The sequence below is a fragment of the Natator depressus genome, chromosome 20, assembly GCF_965152275.1.
Source record: "Natator depressus isolate rNatDep1 chromosome 20, rNatDep2.hap1, whole genome shotgun sequence".
Lineage (NCBI taxonomy): Eukaryota > Metazoa > Chordata > Testudines > Cheloniidae > Natator > Natator depressus.
This window is the reverse complement of record NC_134253.1, coordinates 24278331-24300326: the sequence shown is the minus strand read 5'-3', so window position 1 is coordinate 24300326 and position 21996 is coordinate 24278331. Positions and strand designations below refer to the sequence as shown.

Here is a 21996-nt window from a genome sequence, read left to right as displayed (position 1 = left end):
CCTCTTTGCTCCCCGCCCACAGGCCCCCGCCTGACCTGGCGGCCGCCCTAGACGAGTGCATGGAGGCCATGAACTCCTTCCTCTGCAACCAGTTCAGCAAGAGCCTGGAGAAGCTGCAGCCCAGGTGGGTGGAGGAGCTGCCCATGGTCCCTGGCCCTGATCCTCCTCGCCGGACCGAGGGCTCCCGGCATCTGCAGGGTGCACGTCAGGGAAGCTCGCCCTGGCCTGCGGGGTTCCTTCGATCCTCCCCACCCCCAATGCTGCATCCCAATGGGCACAAGGGGCCATGCCACCCTAGAACGTGCCCCCCCCAACCCTGGGCCATGGAGCATGAGCTAAGGCATGGTGGGGCTCCCTGGGGCGAGTGTTGCTGGGGGGCTGGGGGAGTCTCTCTCCTGTCACCTGCCCCCTGCTCCCGGCAGGACCAAGGAGAGCATGTACCACGCCCTGGTCTACGCCACCATCCTGGAGATGCAGGCCATGATGACCTTCGAGCACGATGACATCGTGCAGGCCGGGCAGACCATGAAGGAGGCACAGGAGATTTGCCAGAGGTGGGGGTGGGGCGCACATGGGAGGTGGGGATGGGGCATCCAGGGATGGGGCATCCAGGGAAGGGGTGATGGGGGATGGGACTCCGGCATCAGGGTGGGGCATAGCAGGGACTGGGGAAGGCCCAGGGAGGGTTATGGGGTGTGTGTGTGTTGTGGGGGGAGATGGGGTGCACAGGGGCTGGCGGTTGGATGGGGAGTGACAGGGCGTGGGCAGGAGGCTGGCCTGGCAATGGGACCCCCAGGCTGGGCCCCATGGAGGTCTCTGGGCTGGGGCAGGGGGTGTGGGGGTCATTCTGCACCAGTCCCACTGTCGGGTGGAACGGACCTGCCTGTCGTGTGTCATAGACCTGCTGCCCAGCAGAGGGGGAGTTTCCCAGGGCTTGGGGGAGTTAGAGCCTAACCCCACTGGGGAGCTGGGGCCTGGGAGGCTGTGGGGCGAAGATGGGGGAACCCTTCCAGTTACAGGCTCCTCGCTGGGGAAAATCCCCCCCCTCCTCGGCAGTTACTGACCCTGTGGGTCGGGCGGGGCTGGGGAGGCCTGTAGGGGGAGATGCGGGAGGGGCAAGGTAGCTGCCCCACCCCAGCCGTCTTCCTCCCACCCCCAGGTTTCGGAGGAAATCCAGCGTGACCGGCTCCTTCACCGGCCTGGTCAGCAAGGCGGATTCATTCACCGAGGGTAAGAGACGCAGGGCATGGCCGCAGGGTGTCGGAGGGTGGGTCAGAGCAGGGGGCTGGGAGCCAGGATTCCTGGGTTCTATCCCTGGCTCTGGGAAGGGGAGTGGGGTCTGGTGGTCAGAGCAGGGGGTTGGGAGCCAGGACTCCTGGGTTCTATCCCTGGCTCTGAGAAGGGGAGTGGGGCCTGGTGGTCAGAGCAGGGGGCTGGGAGCCAGGACTCCTGGGTTCTACCCCTGGCTCTGGGAAGGGGAGTGGGGTCTGGTGGTCAGAGCAGGGGGCTGGGAGCCAGGACTCCTGGGTTCTATCCCCAGCTCCGTGGGTAGGCTGCGGTGGCGGTGTTGCTGGAGGCGGGGTCGGGGCTTCGGGATGAGCATGCCCCCCCCCAGTCCCTGTCGCTCTCCCTCACAGTGGAGCTGCACGCCGAGGTCTGCTACGCAGAGTGTCTACTGCAGCGGGCGGCCCTGACCTTCCTGCAGGTACCGGATCCCTCTCCACGCGGCTGGTACAGCGCCAGGGGGCCAGGACACCTGGGTTCTGAGCTAAATCCCCGGTGCTGCAGGGAGCAGGGTGGGGGCTCAGTGGGGGACACTCTCCCCTCGCAGTCAGTGCTGACCCCAATGGGCCACTCGGGGGTGCTGTGGGTCACTCTCCAGGGCACTTTCAAGGGTTCGCCTTCGTTTCCTGTCTCATTGTGAGACAACGTTGCTGTGTGGCACCCCACCCCAGAGGTGGCTGCATCTCAGCGCCGAGTGAGGGGTCCCTGGATAAACAACCCCCGCATCCCACTGCAAAGGTGGCTGCATCTCAGTGCCGGGTGAGGGGTCCCTCTATAAACAACCTCCATTCCCCACCCCAGAGGTGGCTGCATCTCAGCACCGGGTGAGGGATCCCTTCCCTCAGGGTTTGCTCATTTCCCCCCTTCTCCCTGCAGGATGAGAACATGGTAAATTTCATCAAGGGGGGGATCAAGGTGCGGAGCAGCTACCTGATCTACAGGTGAGTGATGTCACAGCGATGGTTCTGGGGGAGGGGGCCCCTCTTCAGGCTGCTGCCTTGGGGCCAGCGGGGGAGGAGGGGTCCCAGACGGGGCCCTCAGCCTCAGAAGGGCTCTTGTACTGTGAAGGTGGGAAATGTGATGGTTCTCCTGAGGCACTCAATGTGATGTACTGGTGTGAGCAGGAAGCTGGGCACTAGGACTCCTGGGTTCTATCCCTGGCTCTGGGAGGAGAGTGGGGGCTAGTGGTTAGAGCTGGGTGCCAGGACTCCTGGGTTCTATCCCCAGCTCTGGGAGGAGAGTGGGGGCTAGTGGTTAGAGCTGGGCACCAGGACTCCTGGGTTCTATCCCCGGCTCTGGGAGGGGCGTGGGGGCTAGTGGTTAGCACTCTGTGACTCTCCTGTTTCTTTTCCAGGGAACTGAGCAGTTTCATCCAGTCCAGTCACTGTACAGCAGGCCCTGCCCACGTACACTTGGAGGGAGGGGTGGCACTGGGCATCGGCGCCTTTAATCTGGTAAATTACTAGGAAGCGGGGTGGGGAATGGGACATGGGGCCTTTCCCCTTGAGGGGGCACTGGCTCCGACCCGGCCCCAGGGCAGGGGACTGGCTGACGGGAATGGGACACGGGGCCTTTCATTCCTCTCTTCTCTCCCTAGACTCTCTCTCTCTTCCCTCCACGGATCCTGAAGTTGCTGGAATTTGCTGGGTTTTCGGGGGACAAGGTAACCCCCTGCCTGGGCCTCCCATCATCCCCCACACAGTCTGCAGGTCCCTGCGATGGGGGTTCCCCGGGTCACTGCTGAGAAGGGGGGTTTTGTGGGGGTTCCCGCAAGGGGAGAGGGTCTGGGGGGCTAGCTGCGGTGTGTCGGGGGGGGAAATTGGGGTATGGGCCTTCCCTCCATTCCCACCCCCATTGCAGCCAGTGCTCCATCAGCCAGAGGGAGTCATTGAGCTGTGGGCTGAGTCCCGCACCCCCAGCTCTCGGGGCTCTGGTTGGGGGAGGCGAACATCTGTCCCTCCCCCCAGCTCTTCCTGGCCTGGTGGGCTGCAGCTGCCACCAGAGGGCGCCTCACCCTGCCGTTGTGTGTGGCAGTGGCTGGCTGCGCTGCCCCAGAGGTGGCCGCATCAGGCAGCGCGTTGGGACTCTGGAAGGGTGAAAGCGCCCAATGGCCCCCCCACTCTGCTGTGTCTCTCTGCGCAGGAGTACGGGCTGCAGCAGCTGCACGAGGGCGCGACCACCCTGAACCTGCGGGCCCTGCTCTGCACCATGCTGCTCCTCTGCTACTACACCTTCCTCACCTTCATCCTGGGTAGGACCGCAGCCAGCGGGGGGCGGGGGACGGGACACCGGGCCTCCCCCAGGGGGTGCCAGTTCTGATCCGGCCCCAGGCCAGGGGTGGGCTGGCTCAGGGGGGCAGGGGATGGGGCCTCCCCCCAGGGGGTGCAAACTCTGATCTGACCCTAGGCCAGGGGCTGGCTGGCTCAGGGGGGCAGGGGATGGGGCCTCCCCCCAGGGGGTGCCAGCTCTGATCTGGCCCCAGGCCAGGGGTGGGCTGGCTCACGGGGGCAGGGGATGGGTCCTTTCCCCCCCAGGGGTTGCCAGCTCTGATCCAGCCCCAGGCCAGGGATGGGCTGCCTCAGGGGGGCAGGGGACGGGACACGGGGCCTTTCCCCCCAGGGGGTGCCAGCTCTGTTCCGGCCCCCCCATTCCCATTCAGGGGGTCCCCGATCTCTCTCAGAACTGGGAGCGGTGGCTTCGCCCCAGGCTGACCCCTCCTTGCACCCTTGCAGGGATCGGGGAGGACGATTTCACGGAAGCCGAGAGCCTGCTGAGACCCTACCTCATTCGCTACCCCAAGGTACGGGACCAGCCGGCGGGGCCCTTCCCCCTGCGGGGTGGGAGGGTCCGGGGGGGATCTGTCCTCACTGGGGAGAATTGGGGCTGCCCCATGCTCTGACCTCCTGACGGGTTTTGCTGCCCCGGCTAAAACTAGGGAGTGGAAAGAACTGGGCTGAGACCTGCCCCAACTTGCTTCCTGGGTGATCCCAGCATCCCCCACACTTTGCCCTTCCTCAGGGACACTGCCCCCCACCCATCGGCTCCCTTCTCTCCCCTCTGCAGAGCGCCATCTTCCTCTTCTTCGCTGGCAGGATAGAGGAGATCAAAGGGAACATCAGCGAGGTAAGAGACCCCTCGCCTGGGGGACCCCCCTCACAGAGCCAGGCTCTGGGACAGGGGGTGCTCCTGAGCCAACCAGTCCCCTGGCCCGGGATCGGATCGGAGCCGGCGTCCCCCTAGAGGGGGAAGGCCCCGTGCCCCATTCCCCACCCCCCTGGAGCCAGCCAGAACCCCCATCCCTCCAGGGCCGGATCAGAACCGGCGCCCCCTAGAGGGGGAAGGCCTTGTGCCCCATTCCCCACCCCCCTGGAGCCAGCCAGTCCTCCTATCCCCCTGGGGCCAGATCGGAGCCAGCGCCCCCTAGAGGGGGAAGGCTCCGTGCCCCATTCCCCACCCCCCTGGAGCCAGCCAGTCCCCCCATCCCCCTGGGGCCGGATCAGAACCGGCGCCCCCTAGAGGGGGAAGGCCCCGTGCCCCATTCCCCACCCCCCTGGAGCCAGCCAGTCCCCCCATTCCCCTGGGGCCGGATCAGAACCGGCGCCCCCTAGAGGGGGAAGGCCCCGTGCCCATTCACGGGGCTCTCGACCTCTCTGCACAGGCCATCTGCAGGTTCGAGGCGGGCTGCTCGGCCCAGCAGGCCTGGAAGCAGTTCCACCACATGTGCTACTGGGAGCTGATGTGGTGTTACGCCTACAAGGGCATGTGGAAGATGGCCTATTTCTACGCCGACCTGCTGAGCAAGGAGAACCGCTGGTCCAAGGTGAGGGGTTATGGGTGGGGCCCTGCCCTCTCCAGGGACTAAAGGGTTTATTGGGGAGGGTCTGTCAGTGCTTCACACAGCGCCCCCTAGTGCCGCCCTGGGGCATTGGGGCCAGCACTGACTGCAGGGGAGAGCGCCCCCTGCTGAGCCCCTGCTCCCTGCAGCATGGCGCCCCCTAGTGCCGCCCTGGGGCATTGGGGCCAGCACTGACTGTGGGGGAGAGCGCCCCCTGCTGAGCCCCTGCTCCCTGCAGCATGGCGCCCCCTAGTGCCGCCCTGGGGCATTGGGGCCAGCACTGACTGTGGGGGAGAGCGCCCCCTGCTGAGCCCCTGCTCCCTGCAGCATGGCGCCCCCTAGTGCCGCGCTGGGGCATTGGGGCCAGCACTGACTGTGGGGGAGAGCGCCCTCTGCTGAGCCCCTGCTCCCTGCAGCATGGCGCCCCCTAGTGCCGCCCTGGGGCATTGGGGCCAGCACTGACTGTGGGGGAGAGCGCCCCCTGCTGAGTCCCCGCCCCGCCCCGCTCACGGCAGCAGCCGGAGGTTTTCTGTAGGGTCTCCCATAGGTGTCCAGAGTTGGAGACCTAACCAGGCCGGATGGCCTGGCTGTCTGCTCTGTGGCTGCTAGTTCTGGGCCCGTCCCGGGCCCATTGGGGGTCTGAGCCATCCCCCCGGCCGTGCGCGTGGGGCTGACGGGTCAGGCCGGTGTCTTTCTGCAGGCCATGTATGTGTATATGAAAGCCGCCTTCCTCAGCATGCTGCCCCCCGAGGAGCCCCGGCCCTTTGGGGAGAGCGAGGTGCAGCTGTTCAGGTAGGGGCCATGGGCGGTGCTGGTGCTGGGGGAGCAGGAGGGTTTGGTGCCAAACATGGGGGTGGGCAGGAGGGGCACCGGGAGATCTGGGTTCAGGCCTTGCAGCACAAGGAACATGAGCTTCTTTTGGGGGGTGGGGGTCGGGAGTGAGGGGCACTGGCAGAGCTGAGTGGGGAGCCCAGGGCTGGGAGAGCAGGGGTTGTGGGTCGGGAGTGAGGGGCATTGGCAGGGCTGTGTGTGTCCCAACCCCCTGTCACTTGCCCACTAACACTGACCCCCAGATGGGAAGTTGCGTCCCCCCTTTCTGCTCCTCAGCTTAACGTATGGCACTGGTAATTCCCTCCCTACCTGCCTGCTTGGCTCCGTCCTGCATCCAGCCCTGGGCATTGGCTGGCTCAGGGCCCCCCAAATCTTACCACTTCCTTTCCCCTCCTATCCCAGCTGCAAAGCTGGGGTGTGTAGGGGAATGGCAGGGGCTACCTAGAGACAAGACAGACATGGGCATAAGATAGGACTCCTGGGTTCTCTCCCTGGCTCTGAGAGGGGAGTGGGGTCTACTGGTTAGAGCAGGGGGGTGCTGGGACCCAGGACTCCTGGGTTCTATGCCCAGCTCTGGGAGGGTTCATGTTCCATGGAGCTAAATGCTGCAGTCTCAGCTGGAAACACGGTGCCGGCTTCAGGCAGATCTAAATGCCATGGGCCGTGTTAAATTAAATTAGATCATTCACAGCTTGAGGGCTGGATCCGCCCGGTACCAGTTTGACTCAGTTTTTGCTCTCGTCATAGTTTAATCAGCCACATATGTGTATTGCTGATGCCTGTGTGCAACCATTAGGTTCAAGAGTTAACAGGATGGGAGCTGAACCAGGCACTCTCTGAGCCATCGTTTCAGGCTGCCTGCAGACTCAGGCATATGTTGCTGGGCTGCCTTTTGGCAAACGGGTCGGCTACAACCGGGACCTTCGCTTTCAATGCCAGTGCAGATTCTGGAACCCAATTCTGGGTCCAGGGGACCCCCAGTGCGGCCCCCCCTCCCACAGATCGCAACCCAGCTGTCTCTCTTTCCCTCCAGGCAGGTGTCATCTTTTAAGCAGAAGATCGCGGGCAAGTCTCCCCCCACAGAGAAGTTTGCCATCCGGAAAGCCCGGCGCTATAAGGGCAGCCGCCCGGTCCCTGTGCCGGTGCCAGCCCTGGTGAGGGGGAAGGGAGTGTGGGGAGAGGATTCGAGGGGGGAAGTTGTGCTGGATGCTGCTTGGAAAGGCCATGACTCAACTGGTGCCATCACCCAGGATCTGCCGTGCTGGAGAATGGGAGGGGCTAGGAGTCAGGACTCCTGGGTTCTCTCCCTGGCTTGGGGAGGGGAGTGGGGTCTGGTGGTTAGAACCTAGGGGCTGGGAATCAGGAATGCTGGGTCCCATTTCCCATCTTTGTCACATGACCTTGGACAGGCTGTGTCCCTCTCTGTGCCTCAGTTTCCCCAGTTCCCATTGGCTCTGAGTGCAAGTGGCTATAACCTGCTCAGCGTGAGGGGGGGATGGGGGCACTGGGAGGGAACCTAGGACAGGCTAGTTACTGTCCAGCGGGATGTGGGGGCTGTCCTGGGGGTCCAGATCCTCCTCTGCAGGGTGAGCAGCCCGGGCTGTTGCCCTGACACCCCCCCGTCCCTCCCCAGGAGATGATGTACATGTGGAATGGCTTCACCGTGCTGGGCAAGCAGCGGGAGCTGCTGGAGGGGACGCTGGAGACGCTGACGCAGGCTGAGAAGAAGCTGCAGGAGTCGCCAGGTAACAGGATGTGAGGCCTTTCCCCTCTGGGGGGCGCCAGCTCCCATCTGGCCCCAGAGTGGGGCACTGGCTGGCTCGAGGGGGGGGGAAGGGACACGGGGCCTTTCCCCTCTGGGGGGCACCAGCTCCCATCTGGCCCCAGGGTGGGGCACTGGCTGGCTCAAGGGTGGGGGGGAAGGGACACGGGGCCTTTCCCCTCTGGGGGGCGCCAGCTCCCATCTGGCCCCAGAGTGGGGCACTGGCTGGCTCGAGGGGGGGGGAAGGGACACGGGGCCTTTCCCCTCTGGGGGGCGCCAGCTCCCATCTGGCCCCAGAGTGGGGCACTGGCTGGCTCGGGGGGCGGGGGGGAAGGGACACGGGGCCTTTCCCCTCTGGGGGGCGCCAGCTCCCATCTGGCCCCAGAGTGGGGCACTGGCTGGCTCGGGGGGCGGGGGGGAAGGGACACGGGGCCTTTCCCCTCTGGGGGGCGCCAGCTCCCATCTGGCCCCAGGGTGGGGCACTGGCTGGCTCAAGGGTGGGGGGGAAGGGACACGGGGCCTTTCCCCTCTGGGGGGCGCCAGCTCCCATCTGGCCCCAGAGTGGGGCACTGGCTGGCTCGGGGGGCGGGGGGGAAGGGACACGGGGCCTTTTCCCTCTGGGGGGGCGCCAGCTCCCATCTGGCCCCAGGGTGGGGCACTGACTGGCTCGAGGGGGGGGAAGGGACACAGGGCCTTTTCCCTCTGGGGGGGCGCCAGCTCCCATCCGGCCCCAGGGTGGGGCACTGGCTTGCTCAAGGGGGGCGGGGAAGGGACACGGGGCCTTTCCCCTCTGGGGGGCGCCAGCTCCCATCCGGCCCCAGGGTGGGAATGAAGAACACGTGTGTGGCTGCATCGTGTTTGTTGGGTCTCAGCCCCAGTGGAGAGACTGAGCCCCCCGCATCTCTGCCCAGAGCCAGTGGGGGGGGGTAGAAGACACAGCTGGGGAGCTGTGGAGGGGGGGCACACGGGGTTGGGGGCTGTGGGGGGGCTGGCACACTGGGGTGGGGGCTCTCCCTGCCACCCCCCTCCCCCGCGGGGATGCCCAGAGGAGCTGGGCCCCGGGGCCCCCCCCTGACGCCCCAACTCTGCCCACAGCCGGCGAGTTCCAGACGGACGACCGGTGCCTCCTGCTGCTGCTGAAGGGGCTCTGCATGAGGCACCGGCGGAGCCCGGCCGAGGCGGAGGCCTGCTTCAGCGCCGTGCTGGGCAGGTGAGCGCCCCCTGCTGGGAGACTCCGCCTGGCTCCTGGCGCCCAGGGCATCTGTGGCGGGGGGAGTCCCCATCCTGGGCGGGCTCTGGCTCCTGACCCCCTGCGGATGTGACAGAGGGAGGGTCCTGCTGGTTCTCCCCCCCCCCCCCGGTTTGCTGTTCTCGAGGTTACCCCACCGATGGGCTTTCCCAATGGGATAATGCCCCCCCCCAGCACATGGGCACTGCCTGGGCAAGGAACTGCGTTCTGGGGGTCACAGGTGGTGCCATGCTCCATGGGGGGGTCACTCCCCCCTAGGGATCAGAGGGGTCCTGGGTCTGTGGGGGGGTCATTCCCCCCTCTAGGGATCAAGGGGGTCCTGGGACTGTGTTGGGGGTCACTCCCCCCTAGGGATCAGAGTGGTCCTGGGACTGTGTGTGGGGGTCACTCCCCCCTAGGGATCAGGGGGGTCCTGGGTCTGTGGGAGGGTCATTCCCCCCTCTAGGGATCAGGGGGGTCCTGGGTCTGTGCGGGGGGGGGTGTCATTCCCCTCCTAGGGGCCTGGGGGTGTCTGGAGGACGCCGTGCTCTTGCGGGTCTGTCTGGCCCCTGGCCAGGTGCTGCCCCCAAACTCCTGCCCCCAGGGTGCTGCCCGGGGCAGGTCTTGGTCTGGGAAGCCCCTCCCCGGTGAATTACCGTCTGTCTGTCTGTCCCTCCCGCTGGCAGTGAGAAGCGGATCCGCTACGATCACTACCTGGTGCCCAACACACTGCTGGAGCTCGGCCTCCTGCACCTGGCCCAGGGCCGGAGCGAGGAGGCCATCCCGCTGCTGCGCCGAGCCAGGTGGGGCCTGTCTACACTAGGAGGGTGTTGCAACAATGTCAGCCTGTCCTGTGCTCCCCTGTCCCACGATGCTTCCCAGAAGCTCCAGCGGGTGTATCCCAGAATGCACTGGGGGGCCAGAGGGGCTGGAACTGTCTGTGTGGCTGATTTAGGGGGGGACAGGGCTTGGGGGGGAGGGAGTTGAGGAACCCCCCCCCCACTCAGCTGGATGGTTCTGGTTCAGCTGGTCCCAGGACTGGCCAGTGCACCGGGAGCTCAGGAATGGGGTGGGGGGAGTCCGGTGCGTATGATGAAGAGACTCTGGCCCCGGCGGGGTGGGGGTGGGGAGCAGGGTGTATTTGTGGCCAGTGATTACCCCCCCCCCGCCCTCCCAATTTAGGAACAACTACAAGAACTATTCCATGGAGTCCCGGACGCTCTTCCGGATCCACGCGGTTCTGTCCCGGCTCAAGGCGGATCAGGAGGAGAATGGCATGGAAGGACCCAGCTCCTCCTAAGGAACCGCGCCCCGCCGCCGAGAAGAGCCGGGGGGGCACGGGACTCTGGGGGATGGAATCACCTGGCGTCCCCCCCAGCCCCCACCGAAGGAGGGACCCTGCACTTTCAATGAAGCCAAATTGACTTAACCCTTCCTGCGCCGTTCCGCACCCCAGAGCGACTTCTTTGTCTCCAAAGGCGGAGCCTGGAAGGGGTGCGTCTCAGAGGAACCATAGAATATCAAAGTTGGAAGGGACCTCAGGAGGTCATCTAGTCCAACCCCCTGCTCAAAGCAGGACCAATCCCCAATTTTTTCCCCAGATCCCTAAATAGCCCCCTCAAGGATTGAACTCACAACCCTGGATTTAGCAGGCCAAGGCTCAAACCTTTGGGAGTGTGCCCACAGCACCAGGGGGTACCACTGTGACAAACAGGGGGCAGGGAGGCAGAGCTGGATCCTGCGGGAGGGTGCCGCATGGTGAGCCGGCCCTTTAAGTCTGAACCCAAATACGCTTAAAGGGCCAGTTCACCCTGCGATGCCCACCCCTGTCCAAGTTTCCTAGGATAAGGGCTAACCTCGCCCCCCCGCACGCACACTTTAATTAAACTAATTTGGGACTAGTCACTTGGGGAGGTGCCAACTGCTGTACGGGGCACCGTAAACACTGTGCCCTGTGTTTCCTAGCTGGTTTCCCTGGTCCAGCTGCAACCTCCCTATCCACAGGTCCCTTGGCCCTCCAGGGTTCCCCCCTCCTACCGCCGTTCTGGTCCGCCATGGACCAGCTGGCTCCACACCCCCCTGTGGCTGGGCCCTTCTGCATCCGTATTTCCCATTATCCTGTAGGAATGGGAGCCACGGCGCCTTGCCAAGAGCTGGATGGGTATTTCTTTCCGTCATCGCCAGTGGGGCGTTGACTTATGGTTTGCCGTGGAGATCTCGTTTGGGGACGATCCTGGGGACCCAGGAGCTGTCGCTGCCTCCTGCACTGGCAGGTGATTTTTTTTTAAATGCAGCCGTGGCCTTGTTTTTCTATTTCTGCCTCTTCTTTTTTGGTCCGGAAATTCAGGTCTCCCGTGAAAGCCCTCGGCACAGGGAAAAGGGCCGAATCCTACGGCCGGTTCTTACAGTGTGTTTTTAATGAGGTGGGCAGCCTCTGAGCCATGCCCCCCCGCATCTGTACATGCAGGGAGGAGTGTAACCTCCGCGTTTGACAAATGGGGAAACTGAGGCAACGTGGCCTGCAACTGTGAACCAAGGACACCAAATGGGGAAACTGGGAATCGACCGCAGATCTCTTGAGGCCAGGTGCTTTTTAGGTACTAAATCATCTGTCACCATTTACCTCAGTCCACTCTGGCCTTGTCTATATTCAAAGTCCCACCGGTTACACTTTAATCTGATCTAGCGAAATCAGCGCAAAAGACTCCGGTTTAAGCCGGGTTTATTTGGGTTTTGTTGCGGGGCTTGTCTAAACACAGAAGTTGGGCAACTTTAACGGACATTGGTTTAGTTCAACCAGTGCATCTTTGTGCGTAGATGCTCATGGGTTGAAATTGGGTTGATATTGGTCAGTCCCATAGGCTGCAGAGCTGGAGGCCACCTGGGCCACGGGCCGACCCCTTTCAACAGGGGCCACTCACTCAAATTCGGCCCGGCCAAGGCCCCGTCATGCTGAAGGAGCGGCTGGGCCAAACCCAGGCAGCCACACGCCTCATGGCTGGGAGCGTGCCAAGGCCAGCAACCTGGGTCCTGCTCTGCGTGTGCTGCAGGCCGGGTCCTCGCTTGCCAGCTACCGAAGCAGAAGTGATGTCGCTCCGGGCTGGGGGCTGGGATAAGGTTAGGGGTCGGGGTTAGTGCCGCATTCGCAGTCCAGCCATCCCACGCTGAGTCCAGGTGCTGGGGCCTTGCAAACGCAGCAGGACAATGGAGAAGGCTGTTTCCCTGCGCTTGTACATTACACAAGAGAGCGCTGGGTTATGGGATGGACTAGTGGGGGATCCCACAATGCACAGCAGCTGCCCCACAAGCCACGTGCCTGCTGGAGGATGCTGGGATGCATACCCATGATGCACTGGGCTGTTTGCCAAGAGACCTCTGCTGGGCGGGCAAGGCGCTGGCCCACAGGTGTGAGGTTGAATGCGCTCGAGTGGGGAGGAGTCTGTCCTGTTGTCATGACAGATCTGAAACGCACGGCGTTATCCCAGTGCAGTTTTCAGTGCAGCCAAAGCCTCAGTGAAGTGGCTGCAACTTTGTATGTAATCGGGCCTGAGTTCATTAGGAACAGATTTAAGCTAAACCAAAATAAGTGTCCACATGGGCTTGCATTGATTTAATTGACTCAGTTGCTTTTAAACCCATTTAGTTACACAGGTGCACTTTCAAATAGACACGCCCTGTTAGAGGACAGAACTGCTATTGAGGGGGCCAGCACCCGTATTGCACGATTTCCCCATGACCAAGAGACAGCTGGTTCGATCCCTGCTCCATGTGTGAATGTCTAACCCCAGCACAGAGCTGGCGAGAGAAGAAACACCCCTCGCGAGGTGGCTGTGCTAAAGGGGTGATGGGACTTTCTTTACATGAACAATTGGTTAAATTATGGATGTTTGGGATCTGTATGGAGGAATCTTATTTTAAAATCGAATTGGGCTCCATCAAGAGTTTTAATACCTTTTAATTCTGGAGATGATGTAATAAAAAATACAGATGTTTAATTTGTATTCCAGGGTGTTGGGTATTTTTTTCTCCTGATGCAAAAATGTTTGGGGGGCACCTGTGAATATACTGAACTCTGCCCCCTGTTGGTTTTATTTAGCATGCAGCTTTGCCCAGGGGCCTGATATTAGGGTGGTATATTTGTTTATCCCACTGATTCAGCTGAATTCAGGCCCACAGGAAATGCCAGGTCAACACCACCTGCAAGACACCTCCCAGTAGGCAATGATGGGATATCCAGCCCATGGGGTAATTTCTCCCTAACCCCAGCCAATAAGGGGGTCAACATATGCCTTGAATCTATAACCCTAATTTTTGTTTTTATCTGGTCTAATGTAACTGCAGCTGTTCTTATCCTCTGCATAATTATCGCCTTTTTTGCATCCTGATAAAATCTTGGGCCCAATATCATGTGTTGGTGGGTTCCGCAGGTCAAAGGCACCTTATGTACAAATAAGTATTGCCTTCGGGGGGGGATTTAGATGTGTTGAGCTGGGAGGCAGTATGTCCTAGTGGATAGAGCACTGGACTGGGTCCTGAGAGAGCAGGGTTCTATTCCTCAACTCTGCCATTAGCCTCACTTTCACTGGTCTGTGCCTCAGTTTCCCCATTCTGAAAAATAGGGCTAATGCTACTGACCTCCTTTGGAAAGTGCTTTGAGAGCTACTGATGAAGAGCTAGGGATGATCATACCATGATAGGGTGGAACAACACACGCCAGGCACCTTTATCCTGTTCACTATTTTGTGCCCCCTTTGGGTCAGGCTTTCGAAAGTACTTTTACTTGGCAAGTCATAGAGGTTTTCCAATGGGACTGTGCTCCTTTACACTCAGATTCTGTCCTGGTATCACCTTTTATTTAAACAAATATTGCTCCAACCTCTAGCAGAGCTGCAATTACACGCTTACTCTACTTCCCATGTGGGCATAGCGATGCTGCTAGAAACACCTTTATATAACGGCAGCTGGGCTACAGAGGGTTGTACCAGTTTAACTGTTGTGGGGTATTTAAAGTGGTACAACTTATGAGGGAGGGAAGTTGAATGCACTACAAAGTCCCTCTCACTAGGAATTCCGAGGGCTTGGCTACATGTGGAAGCTTACCAGAATCGTTCCACAGGCCGAGATCTTCAAGGGTACTTAGGGGCCCAACTCCACTGATTTCAGGGAGCACCTGGGCTGTGGATTCAGAGTGTGCTGTGCTCTTCTCGTCTGACCTCCTGTATTACACCAGCCCTGGATGAATTCCTGTTCGAACCAGAGCAGCTCTTTGAGGAAAACATCCCAGCTCGATTTAACGCTTACCCCAGCTGGAGAATCCACGGCAATCTGGGGCAAGTTTGTTCCAATAGTTAATTACCCTCCCTGTTAAAACTGCACACCTGAATGTGTCGAGCTTCAACTTCCTTCCGGGTGCGGGCTCTGGTGAGACAGAGGGAAAATTTTTGCCCCTTAGCAAAGGGTTGCTGTACAAGGGTGATTTAAGTAATAACTATTCCAGGATTGTTTCCCACGTGGCCGCTCGTTGGGCGGGTGGGCAGCAAGGTTATGGCAGAACAGAGAATGTTGTAAGCAGTATCAAAAGCGGAGCCCATGGACCTATGAAAAGGCAGAGAGGGGCAGGCAACTGCCCCCCTTACCCCATAGGGAATGACACCCGACTTGTAGTCTGGGGAAATTGCTGCCTTGGTAAACATCCAGCCCAACCGTGGCTAAGCCCTGAGCATTGACTCTGGGATGAGTCAGCCTGCGATTGCCACACATGATCCCCAATAAGCAAACAAAACCTCCCTTAAGGGGGGTGGGGGGGGGTCAGATATAAGGTTGTAACTGGGCTAGGTCAGCAGCTTTGAGTCACTAATGCAGCTGCTGCCTCCTAGCGGCCCCCGTGGGAAGTGCACCCCTGCCGGCTGCAAAGCTGCCATTCAGAGCTTGATTCCATGCTGTTCAGCTGGGCCTGGCTCTCCCAGCTGTAACCCGTGAGGGAGGATTTTGTTTTTCAACCGTGCGAACACCTGCTCTGCATAAAGAAGGGTCTCCCAAGCCAACAGCCCAGCTGCTAGTGTTGCGAGGAAACCAGTTTTGCTGTTTGATCAGGAGAGCTGTCCCAGCTGTGTGAAACGGCTCAGGAAATATGCCAAACGGATGGGAGAGGGGGGAGTGAAGTGTCTAAACCAGCTCAGAGAGTGCGGAGGAAAACCTCTGTCCTCCAAGCTGTGAAACACTTTCAAAATAGTCACAAATTTCAGTTCCCAGCCATGCCCCTGAGGCAGCAAGAGGGGAAGTGACTCGCCAAGGCTGTTCAGCGACTCAGGAGGTAAGAAATGGCTCGGTGACTAGGGCACTAACTCAGCACAGGAGAGGCCCACATTCAATTTCCTGCTCTGCATCAGACTGCCTGGGGGCAACTCACTTAACCATGCTGTGCCTCAGTTTCCCCATCCCTAAAACAGGGATACTAGCACTGCCCTGCCTCACAGGGGTGTGTGTCAGGATAAATACATTAAGAATCGTGAGGGGCTCAAATACCTCAGGGATGGGGCCCTGTAAGTACCTAATATAGGTAGAACCCAGGGGTCCTGGCTCCCAGTCTTCCCTACTCTTACAATATGAGGAAAGATTTTTCTAAAATGTGCAGGTTCAGTCTCAAGGAGAGAAGACTGAGGGGGAGTTGATGACAGTCTTCAAAGCTGTTCTAAAGGGGACAGGGATCAGTTGTTCATGTTCCCTGAGGGTAGGACAAGAAGTAACGGGCTTAATCTGCAGCAAGTTAGGTTAGATACCAGGAAAAATGTCCTGCCTCTGAGTTAGTTACGCTCTGGAATAGGCTTCCACGGGAGGAATCCTGTCTTTGGGGGCTTTTATGAATGGATTGGCCCAACACTTGACAGGGCCAGTCTCAGTTTACTTGGTCCTACCTCAGCATGGGGGCTGGACCAGATGATTTGTGGAGGTCCCATCCAGCTCTACGCTTCTGTGATCACGTTTCCTCCCCTGAAGCAGAGAAAGGAGCCAAACGCTCAGGGATTCTTTGAGCGTACAGTGGTACATTCTTTGTCCTTCCCTAGAGTGTAACGACGCTCTAGGGAAGGACAAAGTGTCTGGTTACACCCTTGCCATGTATGAGTCAGTCTCCAAATTTGGAAGAAAATGCAACTAGGTGCAGAGAGTGCAGGGAACTGGCCATGGACGGGTATTTTGCCTATGAAAGATCAATGAATCACACTCCTTCCTAACAAAATCGTGCTGCTCCTTGAGGTAGGGAAAGGAGGCTAGTGGATAGAGCACAGGCCTGGGTGTCATGAGACCTGGGATCCCTGATCTGCTGTGTGACTTTGGGCAAGTCCCTTCTCCTCCCAATGCCTTGGTTTTCCCATCTGTAAAACAGAGGTCATGATACTGACCTCCTTTGGAAAGCTATTTGAGACCTACTGATGAAAAGCCCTAGCTAAGAGCGATTATATACAGGAGTCACTTGCCCACTGCTGAAATGCAGCCACCACTGGGCTGGAATGTGACAGCTCAAGACAGAAAGTTAAAAGGGCATCCTAGTGAACTAACCCCATGGGGGGACAGGTGGGTGCGGGGGAAGCAAGACTCATCTCTTACCAGAAGCACCAGTGGTCTCTAAGGCACATTTGTGGCCAGGAGAGACATTAGAACCTTCTGGGATCAGAACTGGCTGATAAAGAAAAGTCCCAGGCAGCCAAGGTCCTGGTCGGAGCCTTTTATTTCAACATACAAAGTACAGAGATCTCAGGTTGCTGGCTTGGTAGGGGCAGAACTGGCTGAGAAAGGAGCCTAGTGGTTACATTACTAACACAGTCACCATGTGGTCATCACCCTCTCTGCGATAGCAGCATTCATTCGGGAGTCCCGGGACTCTGTAGGGTAATGCCAGCTCCCCCACAACATATCATTCCCAATCTGAAGTTGGGGGGAGCCTAGGGCTTTTGTGCAGGACCTTCTAATGACCTCCCTCTACCTTACTCAAACTCCATTAGGTGGCCCGTGCACAGATCTGAGTCCAGCTGGGGGTGGCTGAAGAACCCAGGCTGAGCTGGCTGGCTGTACACGCAGGGAGGGAGGCTGCCCCCGCCCCCTGTCACACTCCAGGGGGCAGCTCCTACACTGGGGTTGACCTTGCAGTGCAGTGCAGTGCCCATTCACCCAGTGCTGCACCCCCTGCACCCCACCCCAATTAGAGTAAATGGTGGTGTTGATTTGCTGCTCCAAGAAGCATGATTGGCGTTCCAGACCTGAGCCACCAGCTCCCTGCTCAGCCCCCTTCTAGCACGCGCTGGGAACAGAATTTAGCTCAGTGACAACTGTGGCTCTAGCACTGACCCAATCTGAGGCTCCTAGATCATGTGCCCCCCTAGGCTGGTTCAGGCCCACCAGCTGAGACAGGAACAGGTTCTGGGTCAGCAGCTGTTTTCTTCTTTGCCTCCTCCTTGAGCTGTTTCTTCTTCAGCTTGAGCTCCTTGCGCTGCTTCTTCTCCATCTCCTGCACCAGCTCCTGGAATTTGGCACTGCGGTAGTCCACCTTGTGGCCAAAACGCTCCTGGGCCTCGGCCAGCAGCCGCTCCCGCCGGGCCTTGTCCTCCCGCTCCTTCTCCTTGCGTGCCGCCTTCTCCCGCCGCCAGTCCTCGATCATCTGCGGCATCTTGGCCATGTTGGCGGCAATCAGCTTCTCTCTGCGGAGGGCAAACAAGCCAGCAGTGAGACACCCACCACAGGGGGGGGGGACTCTTTGTATCTCTACTGCCACTGCTGCTCCCAAGCCTTACACTGTAATTTGCGGGGGGGCGACAGAGGTCACCATTCCCTTTCCCCGAGGGCAGGTCTTGGGCCTGGAGACCTTGCTCATAGGAGTGGGGCGGGAGCATTTCCTAGAGCAATGTATTGGGGGGGAGGGGATGGTGTCACACCCCAAATAGGGATCATCACCCCAGGGCTAGGATTAGGTTCCAGCATCTCTCCCACCTCTGGAGTAGGGTCCTCCCTCCCCAGGAACTGGGTCAGGTTTTGGGGTCCCTGACCCCTCCATGACTAGGGTCCTCCCCCTCCCCCAGGCATGAGTCAAGTTCCAGGGCCCCTTCCCACGGCAGTCAGGACCCAGACCTCCGGCCCCCAGGTCAAGCCCCCTCCGCACCTCTCTACCCGCTGCCTCTCCTCCTGCTGCTCCTTCGCATCCAGCGCCGCCTCCATCTCCCTCAGCCCGGGGAACCACTCCCTCTCCTCGGCCTCCAGCTCCTGCAGCTTCTCGGGGCTGGGCCAGAGCCGGGCCGGGTCCACGCCGGAGGCCGAGCCGTGGCGCCCGTACAGCTTGGCCTCGTAGGCGGGCTGCAGCTGCCACAGGGGCGTGAGGGGATCGCCGGGGTCCGGCCGGTACACGCCGCCCGGCTTGCGCCGCGGGGGCGGGGCGTGATAGGGGCGGGCGGCCGGGAGCGCGGCCCGGAGCAGCCCCAGCCACGCCCGCCGCATGGGCGCCGCCATCTTGGCTGGTCACGTGACCTCACGGGGCGGGTCCTGCCAGCGGTCGCGAGGGCTGCCCAGAGACGTGCCTGACACCCCGCCCTCCACTGACCGGAAGTCGGGCGATGGAGGCCGGAAGTTGGTTTGCGGGAAGGCGCAGAAAGACCGGAAGTGGGGCGATGGAGGCCGGAAGCGGGGCATTTGGGGGTCAATGGGGACCGGAAGCGGGGTATTTGGGGGTCAATGGGGACCGGAAGCGTGGCCTTTCGGGGCAGTGGGGACCGGAAGTGGGACCTTTCGGGGCAGTGGGGACCGGAAGTGAGGCTGAGGGAGTCAGGGCATCGGGTGGGGGAATTTACCCCCAAACTGAGGCCTCTCCTCCCCATGCCCTGGAAGCAAGGCGGCGCCGTCGCCTGGCGTCGTGGTGCTGAGTTGAGACGAAGGCCATGAGTCAAACTTGGCGCCGAGCCGGTGTCACGTCCAGGCGATGTGTCGTCAGGTCGCCCCCCCGTAGGGCGGCCACCTCCGAGCAGCAAAACACCGGGACAGCCAGGCTGGGCCAGAGCCCCCAGAACCGGCCAGCTGGCAGCGTGTGCTCTGCACCCTGACTCACAGATCTCCCCGGCCAGCCCCCGCCACGAAGGGACGACCCCGGGAGAACCTGGACAGGTGGCAACACGCCCTTCCCCCCCAGGCAGGGTTCCATTTACATTAGAACACGGCATGAGCTCAGGCTGGGGCACTGGGTCAGAAAGTGGCCTTGGCATGACATGCGAGCACCCAGGCAATGGGATGGCGTGGGCTGCTGTCTGAATGGGGCACCAAGATGAAACACCATCACCTCGTGGCACAATGGTGTCACAAGAAACAGCATCGGAGGGAAACCGAGCACCTCACAACACGGGGGCCTCATGCAACAGCACGCCATTGAAATGAAACAGCCATGCACCATTACGGCCTCCTGCCACGTCCTGGCTGCGATGCACAGTGTCCAGATGAAATACCAGCTCGCCAGTGTCTAGTTGAATAGTCGATGCCCCACAGCGCCGCTAAACCGTGCCTCGCAAGACGATGTGACAATGGCACGTTGCAATGTTGTGTTGTTATGCTGACCCCCAGCTGATGCCCTGTGATGCAAACTGGCAGCGTAGTGCCAAAGTATGTCACATCAAGAACCAGCATCTCAGGGTCTGAGATACCAGTGTGTTGGAGTATTCCAGCCTCAAGGAGAAATGTGAAGGACTTTAACCTTTATGACTTCACGAAATGTCACCATGTCATATCTTGTAACCTGATGGATACACTTGATTCCGACCTGGGATTGCAGTTCCTGCCATGAGCAGCTCCTAGGTGCAGCTCCTGCCACCTCAGCCAGGAAGAAAGATACTCCCAAGCTCAGCACAGCTGGTACCAGCTTGTCTCAGGAAGTTTACCGGTAAGGCCCCTGTTCAGGGAACCCCAGAAAAGTTTTGTGTTGCATTTCTTCTGCTGTAACACACAGGAGAGATGCACATGCACACGCACCCCCACATACACACCCACACCTACCCACACACACACACAGTTGGGCCTTTGCAAATGGGTCATCAGCTCCACTCTAGCACCCTGTGTATAGCATCATTGGAGCTTCATCCAACGCCGTTCTAAGAGAAAGTGATGTCACAGTGGCAGTGCAAATCCAGTGTGAACTGTCAGGGCGTTATCTACAGTAGGAAATTTACCGGCATAACTATACAGATATAATTATACTGTTATAGATCTACCCACATAACTCCTGCTTCCAAAGCGACATAGCTAAACCGGAAAAAGATACCCTCCTCCTTAGGAATAAGAGTCCCTGAACAGGTTTCAGAGTAACAGCCGTGTTAGTCTGTATTCGCAAAAAGGAAAGGAGGACTTGTGGCACCTTAGAGACTAACCAGTTTATTTGAGCATAAGCTTTCGTGAGCTACAGCTCAGTCCCTGAACAGGGAGTTATATGGGGAGAGCTATAGCAGTATAAGTATAAATTAATAGATTATAAAGACAGATTGGACCTCTATGATCATCTTGTCTGACCTCCTGTATAACCCAGGCCATAGAATTGCCCTGAATTAATTTCTTGTTCATGTAGAGCATCTCTTTTAGAAAAACATCCAATTTGATTTAAAAATGTACAGCCTTGGAGAATCCACCACAAGCCTTGGTAAATTGTTCCAATGGTTAATAACCCTCACTGTTAAAAATTAGCATCTTATTTCCAGTCTGAATTTGTCTAGCTTTTCAACTTCCAGCCTTTGCTAGACCTTTGACTGCTAGATTGAAGAGCCCAATATCAAAGTTGTGTTCCCCAGGCAGGTACTTATAAACTTAAATGCTGGTAAATTTCCCCAGGTAGATGAGCCCTTAGTATGTTGATTTCGCTTCCTAGATATTTCATTCTTCGCTTTTCCACTTCCTTTAAGGTTTTCTTCCTTCTCCCTGTTATGAAACTAACAATGGAACAATGGCTTTCCCCTCCTCCTCCCCACACCTTATTCTGAGCAGCCTCTGGAGAGCTAGGTCGAGTTTTATGGGTGAGTTTTATACACACATTGGGCTGTGGGAACAATTATTTCTCCCCATAAAACCCAAACTGACATGCAGTGGTTTGTTTGCTTTGAGCCTGATGACTTTTAATGAGACACCAGAATGGCTGTGCTGGAAAAATGGTGCCTTTCTATGGGAGTGTAATACTAATGATCCCTTTGCTAAGCTGATCCAAACTCAGATTCCCCCCCGCCCCCCCGCAGGTCTATAATTGGGGTCTGATTGCCACACAGCCCCCTCCAAATCAGTGTTAACTCATGTCAGGAATTTTCTCGCACTCAGTTTACTTGTACTGGTTTTAAGTGCTGGAATTAGTTGGGAGGAGGGTGAGCACCCGTGGTCGTTAAATATCCCAAGGCACTTTTCCTAAAAGTCAAGGTGTTAACCCTGGTGTCCTGGCCTGTATCCAGCTTTGGTAATTAAATTCTGCCTCCCTAACTTTCCGCACTGTGGTTTCAGTTGCAAATGTTATTGCTATCTGAAGATGTTTTTTGCGGGGTTGCCGTGTGAAGCTATGTGCTGTCCCCACCAGAGGTGGCTGCATTTCAGCAGCCAGTGAATGAGCCCTGCATATGCAGCTTGGCACCTTCAGGTGAAAGATGCTTCCGAATGATACTGTGCCAAAAATTGGTGGTTTCCTGGGGCTTTTGGAGTTGTGGCTATGCGGCACGTTGGGATACCATCAGGAATTCATAGCTTGTAAGGCCAGAAGGGACCATTATGATCATCTAGTCTGACCTCCAGCGTAACACAGGCCAGAGAGCTTCCCTGAATTAATTCCTGTTTTCAATTAGAGGCTCTCTGGTAGAAAAACATCCAATCTTGATTTAAAAATTGCCAGTGAGGAATCCATCACAACCCTAGGTAAGCTGTTCCAATGCACTAGTGCGTGGATCCTCCTTGTTCCCAAAGCGCCAATAGCCTGAGCAAAAGAAGTCACTTCATTAGCCATAACAGTACAGGGCATATGACACATGGCAGAACAGTCCTGATTCCATCCAACAGAGGGCAAGA

The 21996-nt window shown here is 58.9% G+C and overlaps 2 protein-coding genes across 2 annotated transcripts; one reads left to right on the top strand and one right to left on the bottom strand.

The window, feature by feature from the left end:
• Positions 1-29: 29 nt before the first annotated feature.
• On the top strand, positions 30-12901 carry LOC141974856 (tetratricopeptide repeat protein 39A-like). Its single transcript, XM_074934875.1, has 17 exons — positions 30-124; positions 423-554; positions 1160-1230; positions 1638-1705; positions 2161-2225; positions 2639-2738; positions 2882-2947; positions 3427-3535; positions 4017-4084; positions 4348-4407; positions 4943-5104; positions 5820-5911; positions 6984-7104; positions 7584-7695; positions 8808-8922; positions 9627-9743; positions 10123-12901. The coding sequence occupies exons 1-17, from the start codon at positions 60-62 to the stop codon at positions 10238-10240; spliced, it is 1641 nt and encodes a 546-aa protein (XP_074790976.1). The 5' UTR covers positions 30-59; the 3' UTR covers positions 10241-12901.
• A 3753-nt stretch (positions 12902-16654) lies between these two features.
• On the bottom strand, positions 16655-18435 carry GADD45GIP1 (GADD45G interacting protein 1). The gene is made up of 2 exons (XM_074935785.1): positions 18092-18435; positions 16655-17633 (listed from the first exon to the last, which is right to left on the bottom strand). Exons 1-2 carry the CDS (start codon positions 18433-18435, stop codon positions 17315-17317), a joined length of 663 nt encoding a protein of 220 aa, XP_074791886.1. The 3' UTR covers positions 16655-17314.
• Positions 18436-21996: the final 3561 nt, after the last annotated feature.

Coding starts and splice junctions, on each gene's coding strand:
- LOC141974856 (XM_074934875.1), top strand. CDS start 60: ATGGAGGCCATGAACTCCTTCCTCTGCAACCAGTTCAGCAAGAGCCTG. Junction 125..422: donor CTGGAGAAGCTGCAGCCCAG/GTGGGTGGAGGA, acceptor TGCTCCCGGCAG/GACCAAGGAGAGCATGTACC. Junction 5,912..6,983: donor AGCGAGGTGCAGCTGTTCAG/GTAGGGGCCATG, acceptor CTTTCCCTCCAG/GCAGGTGTCATCTTTTAAGC.
- GADD45GIP1 (XM_074935785.1), bottom strand. CDS start 18,435: ATGGCGGCGCCCATGCGGCGGGCGTGGCTGGGGCTGCTCCGGGCCGCG. Junction 17,634..18,091: donor GAGAGGCAGCGGGTAGAGAG/GTGCGGAGGGGG, acceptor TGCCCTCCGCAG/AGAGAAGCTGATTGCCGCCA.